The sequence below is a fragment of the Camelus dromedarius genome, chromosome 7 (genome assembly GCF_036321535.1).
Source record: "Camelus dromedarius isolate mCamDro1 chromosome 7, mCamDro1.pat, whole genome shotgun sequence".
In the NCBI taxonomy this organism is placed as follows: Eukaryota; Metazoa; Chordata; class Mammalia; order Artiodactyla; family Camelidae; genus Camelus; species Camelus dromedarius.
The window spans coordinates 64,181,445-64,192,614 of NC_087442.1; the positions used below are offsets into that span (position 1 = coordinate 64,181,445).

An 11,170-nucleotide genomic window follows, 5' to 3' on the forward strand; every position below is an offset into this window, starting at 1 on the left:
ATTGAGGACAATGAGGACAGAAACAGAAACTTGTAAAAATACATCTTTTAATAAACATCAAGAAGTACAGTGCAGTTTTATTGAGGTTTTACATTGCAGTTTACAGGAAACATATTACCTACTACAGTGTATATTCACAGGTAAGGTAAACACAGGGGTTTTTTTCTCCCATGGCTGGATAAGCCAAATCTGGTGCATCATACCACATTTAAAGTTTTCTAAGGTGTTTTCCAAGCTGGCTTCTGTAAAAAGGCCCTTAACATTATCAGACTTGTAGCAATGAAAAAATATATCCCCCATAACAATGATAGCCTGGTGAGTACTCAAAAGTTACTAAAAAGAATCATAAATATTTGCTTTCCTTTGATGGCTTTGAAGAATAGCTCCTGATCGCAAATATGAAGTATTAAAGACAATAAAGGAAACAACTGTTTCTTTTGCCTAGTGAATATAAATACTAATTTGAGGCTACAGATTATGAAAAGAATCCAAAAGATTCTTATAGGAAAAGTTTAACATTTTTATGTATGATCCCATTGACTAAAAAAGTATCTGGAATGTTAATGGCTGAGTCTGTTTTCAACACTGTTTATATAAAGAAATGGTGGAATTCTTGACACTTCTGGACAAAATTAGTGAGTGGACAGAAATTAATTAGCAAAGGGGGAAATTAATATTAATCTCAAAATTCTATATGCCATTGTCTTGGAATAATCAAGACTCAGCTACATCTGAGAAGAGTTAAAAGAACTAAAGGAAATCAGAAGCTACAACTGAAAAATCATAATCTTGCATGCTTTCAACTGATGGCATTTAAAAATTATACAACTGGATTTTCTTGCTATATACATAAACTATTGTTTGGAATTAGAAACAAAAGTACCACTTACATCCACAGAAGTACCAGAATCATACTCAGATTTGTAAAAGAGGCACAATATTCATGCAACTAGTTGTTTGTGAAATTTCTAATGGGTAATAGAACAAAATCCCCATGAACACAGTACCAGTGTGTAGCGAATTATACCAATTAAGCAGCTCAAATTCATAAGGGTAAAGACCCAATATCCCTAAATTTCTAAGCATTCATCTCAGTGTTAACTGGTTTCCTCTAAAGGTTACCCCATTAGAAGAGAGATTTTAGTTGCTCCTCCCTCTTCAATACATCATCATACTTTCAGAGGTGAAAAGGGAACAATTTAACTTCTTTTATCACTTTTGCCCATTCTCACAAATCTGATATAGTGTTATTACAGTGTCTAGGCTAAGGAAGGTGCTCCAAAGGATCCAACAAATTGAATTTCTAGGTTTCAGAATATGGCTGCTATTGTACAATAAGCCTGCCTGCTAGAAAGCCATGTCTCTGGGTGAAATACATTCCTGGATAAATGACTGAGAAGTGAAGACCAGCTGCCAGTGAAGTCAGACTGTTCTCGAATTGTCAGATAACAATCTGATCTTCTCTATTGAATTAAATTGGTATGGGACCAGATCTCATACTTTTCATGTATCCTTTATAGCACCTAGTAAAGTATTGGGCAAAGATATATGCTCAAAGAAATAATCAGTGATGGGGCAGGAACTGAATCAAAGGTGAATGTGGTCATATTGAAGCCATACTTCACACATCACTCAAAAGGCAGTGACCAGAATAAATCTCTAATGTTGTCACCAAAGAAAAGATGTTTCTTCCCTACCAATAAATTCTTGTCTAAGGGAGAACAAACCACTCGGACCTTTTTATTTCTTTCGCTTAGTCACTAAGAGATATACATCGGCATGAGTACTACTTAGTGGATGGTATCTGGAAAAAAAGTTTTTCTGCCTCAGAGGAAGCACCAGTCCATCACATGGCACATTTTAATTCTAATAATACAACTTATAGAACCATTAACTTTAAAAATTATGTTAAATGTTATCCATACTAATAGATATTTTAAGTGTTAGGCTTATTCTCTCTGACATTACTTAAAATACATTTTATTTTTAAACACAGGCATGAGGTAGAAGATAAGGAACTCACAAAAGAAAATCATCTTCAAAATACCAAACTCTATTCAATACAATTAGCCCCGAGAAAGAAGTGAGAAAAGTTATAGCCTTAAGCTGGTAGACTGGCTACTGTTAAAATATTGCCCTTACCTGAAAAAAATTTCTTAAATTTGAAATTGCCCTTCTTTCCCAATTTAAGGTATTATAGAAAATGGGCAATACACATTCTGAAATAGTCATAAAGATTGCATACAACAGCTCCTCTTAGCAAGCATTTTTTACTGTACTATGTTGCTCTACATCACGTCAAATGAGATACCAGTACTTTCCCCTAAATAACTGACCAGATATCAAATGGAGGTTAAAAATCCTTCTAGCATAAGAAGCAAGATAAAAGGAATGATTCACATTTAAAATAATGTACTTTTCATAAAAACTAGCAGCACTTTATTCTACTAAGACATACAAATTTGGCTTCATTGAATGGTTAGAAACAAAGGAAAATGTATACAGGCCCAAAAGAGCTCCTTGCACAAGGAAAATGTGAGGCTACAAGCTTGCTTTAACAACTACTTCCCCATTAGGTGGTGTGTGAAACTACTGGAATGTCGATTTCGATGGCAGAGAGGCGGGAGCGTGCTGAATAGGGCTGTGAGTAAGTATGCATACTGGGAGGATGGGAGTACAGTGGTTGCCAGAAAGGAGAAGGCAGAGATTTGCATGCGCAGTACCAAATAAACAGTAGAAGGGAAGTCATAAACAGGCCCCCAGCACTAGCAATAGTGACATACACTGCATAGTCAAACGTAAAGACTGGCTCAAACTTCTTGTTCAGGTGGATGTTGTAAAAGATGACCCAGATGGATGGGGAGAGGCTCACAGTACCTGCCAGGGAAAACAGCAGCCCGGCCACCAGGTGACATCCTGCACTATTGACCAGACACTTGGCCAGTTTGATGTTGGGCACGGAGGACCTGAAGGCAGTGTTACACATTCCAATCAGGCAGAGCAGCAGGGCACCCATTGCGATCAGGATGCTGAGGGGCAGGGCAAACTGTAGGACCCGCAGGTCCAGCTGGTCAACTGATGAGTACCACGTAGTGTCGTACATCAGGCAGTCATTGCCCCCGTCGTATCGGGCACACTTCACCCACAGGCCTGTGTAAACGGTCAGGTTCTTCTCGTTTCTGTTGAACGTGATCAGTCGTAATTTTCTCCAGTTGGGAAGCAGAGTCCCCGCAAAGAGGCCTGCAACTGAGGCGATTCCACACAGGAAGGAGAGGACTGTGGCTGCATGGACATCCCGACAGCCCATGGCAGGCAGGCTTGTGCAGTGTGGTCAGTCAGACTAGGGGGTGACACACAAGAGGACACATCATGAGGGGGCAACAGCAGAGCAGGAAGGGTGGTGCTGACTGGTAACACAACCAGTGACATCAGTGCAAAGAGGGAAATCCTGTCCCTTGTCTCCTCTCCATTTAACAGTATGAATGTATATAAAATAAGCACATGTGCATGTGACCTCAGAGCGCAGGTGCACACACATACACTAGGTTACCACTGACCCGGTCATACAGCAACTACAGTCTTCACACATGAGTATTTTCTTCACAGCAAATCAGAGGAACAACCAAAATAATTTCAAATTCTCTTACCATCACATCTGAAATTCTCTCAGTTGTCAATAATCACTCATTCAACACACACATATCAAGCATTTTGATGTGTCAGAAACTCAAATATACAGTGTCAGAGCACTCATCAACCATCAACCACAAACGACACAAATTTGGCCTCAAATGCTCTTGCAAATGTAAAATGAGACTAGCACGTAGCTGAGGTGAAGGCGACAGATAAGAGACAAAGGTGAAGGGAAAGCAGCACTACAGGGCAGCAGAGTGGCTGGGGGCAGACTCTGAGCCCAACTGCTTGGGTTCTGTTCCCCACTTCCCCACTTAGTAGCCAAGTGACAAGACCTTGGGTCAGCAACAATACTTCCATGTGCCTCATTTTCCTCATCTATAAAACAGGAAGAGTAACTGTGCCTACCTCACAAGGTTCTTCTAAGGATTCAATGAGTTAATATAATGTCAAGTGCTCATAAATACATCTGGTGCCATGCAAGTGTGATATGAGTGTTAACTCAGTGTTTAGCCTCCTGGACCAGTTCAAAGAACATTTGTTGCATAAACGTTAAATAAGAAAAAGCAAATATCGCATTCCTATATACCAGACATACCAGATAACTACAAAATGTAAACAGGCTCTTCTCCAATGAGTTAGTCAAATGAAAAAAAAAAGAAAAAACAAACAAAAAAAACAACAAAAAAAAATACCAAAGGTCCCTGAAGTGATTCTGCCCAACTACTTCCTGGGTGAGTCAAGATGACTGGTGTGCTCTTCAGGTTATTAATTAACTATTGGTTATTGGTTATTATACTAACATACTATTATTGGTTAGTCTACTTTACTGCTCATATAAGATGAACGCAAAGATTTCTGAAGTAATGACAACCTATCTCTATTAATGCTATTATAAGGAAAAGAAAAAAAGTAGCCAGGCCTTTCTCTCATCTCAAATTAAAAGGCTGTATTCTTTTTCTGACGAATTATAAAATCAGTACCTTATTCAGCCTTTTTTCTTCAAGAGTTTGAAACTCAAATGTATTTTTCCTGCCTTCTATCATGCCTCCCATGAGGCAACAGAACAGACGACTTTAATAAGATAACATGTTTGCTTCTTTTAGTCTGATCATGACAAAGGAGCAAGGTTGAAAATACTGTTATTTCTGGATACCCTATGTGTTTAGAGAAACTATTGTCATTTGCAGAGTCAAATATCATCTGCTGAGATGGTGGAGTAGCATTCCTAGGAGTTAAGGGGTCAGAAAGAAGACCATGATCAAAATGCTAGGAAACCGAATTGACTGAGTTGACTTGATTCTCAAATGTGTTCAAATGGGAGGGCACAATGTTCTTTAGAAAACAATGTATCTGTATATTTAATCCAATCATGTGAACCAGGAATAATTTTAGTAGCAGAAAATACATAGGCATGTGTACATACCTATATAGACACATATATAAGTGTGCAATAGAAAAACCAGAGTTTAAGTACAAGTGACCATTTTTTTTAAGTCCTCAAGTTAAGCACAACTAGTTCTGAGTTTCTCCATTAATAGTGGTTTACTACTTGTTTATCATGTTGTCTTCTGTCAATATTGCCAGAAGTAGCAACTGTTTTAAGAAAATGTTATGGATGAAAACACTTGAAATAGAGGAATTATAATCCTAATTTATTTTCTTCCTGAAAATGTTATATACTTAATTTTAGCAACCAACCCCTTGGTCCAGCAATGGAAACTGGTGCAGGTTTGAGAATGCTGATGCTGGAAAAGGCAACTACTGATGTCAGTCTCCAGAATTCAGCTTCCTGTTGGTTTCTGCTCATTTGCCTGTCTCCCCAGGATACTGTGAGCAATTTGCACAGTGGCTGGCACACAAGTCATTTTAGGAATATTTGAATAAACAAATACTGGGCCCTGATCCAAGACCGCAGCAACTCACAAAGGCAGGCTATTGATGCAGAACTGGACAAGGAAGTAGCCATGACTAAGCAATCATTCATTCAACAGGTATTTACTGCAAAAATTCTGTTAGGCCCTTAGAGGGACACTGAGGCCATTAAGATCTGGACCTTGACCCAGTGTGTTCACAGTCAGACGGAGGGAAAGAATATGCTTTTTATGAGAACTCAAAATGCTGACAGTGAATCAGGTATCTGATTACCATATATCAAGTGATCATTGTTAGGTACTAAGCAAAGTGACCCAGTAAGACACCAGTTCATAAAAATATATCATTCAGGGTTAGAGAAAAACTGAGCAATGAAAGAGAATGATGGTTTAATCAATGATCTGACGATATAAGAAAAAGGTTCCTTTGGTTTCTTTCAAACGTTCAGAACACCTTCAGATAACCCACAGAGTCCTAACCCATTCACAATTCCTTCTTCCTTTCAGCAATAGGGGACAAATACTTGGGAGTATCAATATAAGTAAGATTTCTCTAATCAAGCTGCCCTGTACCCCTGATTTCTACAACACAAACGGAATGAGAAACAAGATCAGGGTGAACGACTTATTAATAAATAAACTTCTGTATTCTTAGCCTATGGACTATCAGACAACACCAATAAACAGAGATAGGTCAATATTTATTTCAGTGTCAAGTGTGTTCAAATTTATCCTGCATCAAATCAATACAAGTGTTTTATCAGTCCCTTGAATTTGTTTCTGCTGGAGTATTCTTAGCTTAGATCCCAGAGATTAACTAAAAGTCCTATTTAGAGAGTCAACAAGTATACCAAAGCATTTTTCAGAAGGGAAATACTACTAATCTCGATGTAACTAAATTTCAACCTCAGAGCTGGAATTAATGTCCTTGCTCTTTGTAACTTTCTTTGGCTGCTTTACTTTTTATGTCCTGCTTTTAACTCCACATATGTATGATTTGATAGTAAGTAGTATATCTCACTAGAAGGATGAAGTAAAATTTTATAGAGATAGTTGGGAGAATGAGTATGTTTAGTGATTCAAAACTAAAAGATAATGCTTTTATCTCTTGGATTAGGATCTGTTCATATCGGGAGGGTAAGAAGACCTCTACTCTTGAGCTATACCAATTAATTTTGAATCTGGAATAATTTTTTGCAAATGTACATCCAATCATGTCACTACATTCTCACCATTCAGTGGCTTCCTATTTTCCTCAGGATAAAGTTTCTAAACTTTCAAATCCTTCCCACAGTTTCCAAAGTTTCAAATCCCACCATCTGGTTCCTGCCAAATTCTCAATCTCTTTATTGTGTCACTCTCCCACCTTACATACTACAGTCTATGTAGCCATACTGCTTTTCTTTTCAGCTTCTCAAATTTTGATTTTTCATTTGGCTAAGAGCTTTTACTCATGTTGTTCTTCCTCCTGGAACTTTCTTAATCCCATTTTATTCTCTGCTTAGCTGACACATACTCATCTTTCTAGTTTCCAGGGAGGCTGGTCCTAAGCCTCCCCTCTCCCTGCCCACCCTTCACCTTCCCCCTGCCCCTAGTTACACACTCTGGTTGCACCTTTGTATTTTTAATTTGGTAGCACTGATTATGCTTATATTCCTTGTTTAGTGTTTATCTTTCCCACCAGACTGTAAATTCCAGGAGGACAGAGGGCCTTCTGTTTTATTCACTGTCCAACACTGGCACACAGAAGACATTCAATTATTTGTTAAATGTTAAATGAATGAACAGACAAACAAATGGAAGGTCCATATGAGTATGGTCAGGACACACAGTTACAAATCTGCTCTAGTATTAGTTCCACTCATTTCATTCATCCATATCTTGTGTTCTGAAGCCTCCAAGCTTCTTCTAGAATGTGTTCCTGTTCCCATCTTTATTGGCCAAAGTCTCTCTCATTTTTAAAAATAAAGTCCATTTTCTTCCCCCAGAAACTTCCCAAGAAAGGTAAGGCCATCCCCAGGTATTTATATACAGCCTATACTTTTAGAAACACATATCTCAGTTTGGTGACACTGGTTAACTTCCACAGTGGTTAGAGTCAATCAATCATGACCGTGTTGATTCTTATGTTTTCAACTTAACAGGTATGTTACGTAATGGCCCCTCGCCATTAACAGTGATTCACATATCAAATTAATGTTTGCATATCAAAGTTAATTTATTATATTTGTATTTTTTCTTTTAAAAATATTTTTTCCAATGAGGGAAAAAGTAAACATCTTTTTGCCATATGAAAACCCCTCCTTAGTCCCTAAAAATGTGCAAGGCTAAGAACATATGTTAACCATCTGAGGAGCATCCATGAACACTAGCTGAGCGCCAGCCTTGAGCCAGGTCATATATACAGATGTATGGGCTTGTTTCCACCTAGGAGGCAGCTTGGCATTGTAGCCCAGGCAACCCAAGACCCAAATGCCAGTCATAAACTACTATGTACAAACTGGGCAAGTCACCTATGTCCTCTGAATCTCAAATTTCTCAAATGTCCCCAAAGGTAGTTGTGAGATGATAAACAGTAAAGCCCTTTGTAAATCAGAAATTTAAGATTGTAGTGATTACTGCTAGGCTTATTTGAGAGTTTTCTTTTTGAGAGCAGATACTGACCAAATCAGACAAGAACTCTGTTCAAAACACCCACATCACATTTGTCATTTGACTATCTGTTCCACAGTGACTTGCAGAGCAGTAGATGGATATAATTTAGTACACAATTAAAGGTTATCAAAGATACTTTAAATAAAACATTTTCAAAAGGGTATCTTTTTCCATGGCTTTGCATAGAGCTCAAAGAAGTCTGGAGCAGGAATAGTGGCTAAAAGCTTTAGGAATTCCCAGACCCATTACTGTATTTTTTCCAAGGAATAGCTATAGGAGAACACATTTGTAATCGCAGCTCTAGTAATTCTTGGTAGTAATACTACCAGTCTCTTCTATCTGTAACTTGGGTTTTCTTAGAAACCATCAGTCATCAACCTTGCACTTACATGAGAGGTCTGTCCTCTATCTTTATTTTGTTGAACAAGAGAAAAAAGTGTCATCTGATATATGGTAGCAAAAGGAAGAGATAAAAGATATAATCAAAGGATGTACTTACTCTTTGAGGTACGTGATAGTTCTAAAACAACTTTAATCAACTCAGAAGAAATACATGCACATTTGAACACACAGTAGAGATGATCTGGGCCTAAAGAAATAGGAAAAGTACTCCAAGTTAATATTAGCACTTCTTTAAAAACTCAATTTGAATTCACATGGAATTAGGAAAACTAGTTAGCAATCACCTAAAATCAAGGAAATGTTATACCAAAAAATGTGGGCGATAGGGTTTTTTTTAAGGCAGTTTATTCTTAACATAATATCTACACGCAAGATAAACAAGAAAGATTTAACTCTCATTTGTGATTTGAGAAAAATAAGGATAAAAATCATTTTACTGTCTTGGAAACAGATTGTTTACATTTAATGAATTTTTTAGATCCTTTCATGACTATAGTGAATGAATAAGGAGGACTGATGAAACACTGTGCAGTTAGTTGTCTTGGCATAAAAGAAATTCATGATGTTTCTTTTATACCTTATAAAAGGATAACGATAACAAAACTAGTCAAAGTTGATTTGCACTGTGTCTCCTAAAATTTGCATCTAGAATGTTTTCTTTTGAGCTTATAGTTCCACCAACAGCTCAACCTGCCAATTAAACATTTCCACGTATCTTTTTTTTAAGCACAACTTCCTCTTCAACTACTATTTACCTCAAATAGGTAGGAGGAGAAGGAAAACTTGTAAATGCCTGAGAGCTTTCTGGATTAAGGCATTTAAATCTAGCCCTACTATGATTGCTATGTAGAATGGTTTTCCCAACAGTCTGCATGGAAGAGATTTCAATCAAGTTTTTTTTTTCTCTTCCAAATGTATGTTTGAGTTGGTATCAGGCATAACTGCTCACTCCAAAGTTGTTAAATAGTTTTTTTACAATAAAAAACACACGGTAAGATCCCTGTAACAGGATCCTCATTTTGAAGTGGAGTCACCAAGTTTCTGGCCTTCTAAGGTCTTGAAGGCCCCCTTGCAAAGCCTGTTAACACAAAACTTCGGCTTCAGAGGAAAGCAAACCAAGCTTCCAGATTTTAACCCACACTCCCCACCGCCCGCACCCCACCTCCCCCGCCCAAATCTCCTTTCCTCCTTTGGAGCTGTGTTCTTAGGAACACTGAAGCTGGCAGAAAGAGAGGGGAAGGAAAAGAGCTTTCCAGCTTAGAGCCAAGGGAGAGACTGTGTGACTATGAATGCTCTCAAACAAGCCCATTCCTGCAATACTGAGTGGGTTTGAACTGCGAGCAGGTCATCATTACACAACCAGCATCAGACGGGGATTCAAAAATAGCAACTTGCAGCTCCACACAGCACACCGGGCCAGCCAAGCCCCAAGTCCTTGGCTGCTCCGGCAAGACATCTCGACATTTCCACACTCCTGGGTCGAAAATCATTTTTTAGAGCTTTCTCAAATACCTCCTCACTCAATTTTCACGCCCACAAATGTGGTCGGCATTTTTCAACACTGAATGATTCCCCTCGTTTTAGCAATCTTTACACAAAGTACTCAACTACTTAAGCAAAAGACACAAGAATAGGAACATTCTTGACCACACCTACCTGCTTCTCACATCCAGGGCATTTTACTCGCCCACACGGAGGAGCCTCTTGGAGCGTCTCCCTCTCAGCGCCCCAGGAAGTGCGTCACGAGCGAGCCGCACCGGAGGCTTCTGGGATTGTAGTCAGGTTCCCTAACCAGGAATGCCCTGGATGACTGGGAGACTACAATTCCCAGAGTCCACTGGACTGCCAGCTGCAGGCGACATCCTGCTACCACCTCCGGCGGTCCGGCCCCGCTTCCCGCCTCCCCAATTTCTCTTGCATCTTCACAGTCCCGGGCGGATTTCGGTTATAGGTCTAAAAAACGTTAAATGAAACAAAAATAAAAATAGTTTTGAGTTGGGTTCCCAAATAGATATTTCCCACTAAATGATTTATTTACCACTTTCAGTGGGAAAGGTGGGGAGGGATCAGTGTTTTTATATCATTTTTTCTTCCCACCTGCTGCTTCTCAAATAATTTTAATTAAAAATAATCAATATGCCATTAAGGCATAATTGGGGGTGGTCTGCCCTGGGCAGATGCTGTAAGTGTCATGATCACACACACACTGGAAATAAAGTAAATAAGGCAAATGTTGATAATTGTTGAATTTAGATAAACTATATGGGTGTTGATGTACTATTCAAATTCTCAGTACCATTGAAAAAATTTCAAAATGAAAATTTTAGTAAAAGCATCATAGTTCTAAACAAAAGTAAAGGACAGCAGCCATCCCTATCCCACTCTACTGCTGTATGACCTTGGGAAAGTTAAGTAACCTCTGTGTACCTCAGGACCTCATCTGTAATAATAATGTATTTATATCAAAAACTGTAGTGAGGATTAAATGATTTACTATACATAGAGAAGTTTACAATTGGGTCTGACACACAGTAAGGACTGTACATATTTGCTATTACCATTTGACATTTTTGTGTTGCTTTAGTAACAGGACTGTTTGTAATAGA

At 38.5% G+C, this 11,170-nt stretch overlaps 1 protein-coding gene across 1 annotated transcript; it reads right to left on the bottom strand.

The window, feature by feature from the left end:
• Positions 1 to 30: 30 nt before the first annotated feature.
• On the bottom strand, positions 31 to 10,298 carry CLDN12 (claudin 12). Its single transcript, XM_010978018.3, has 3 exons — positions 10,221 to 10,298; positions 8,662 to 8,751; positions 31 to 3,340 (listed from the first exon to the last, which is right to left on the bottom strand). The coding sequence occupies exon 3, from the start codon at positions 3,305 to 3,307 to the stop codon at positions 2,573 to 2,575; it is 735 nt and encodes a 244-aa protein (XP_010976320.1). The 5' UTR covers positions 3,308 to 3,340; positions 8,662 to 8,751; positions 10,221 to 10,298; the 3' UTR covers positions 31 to 2,572.
• Positions 10,299 to 11,170: the final 872 nt, after the last annotated feature.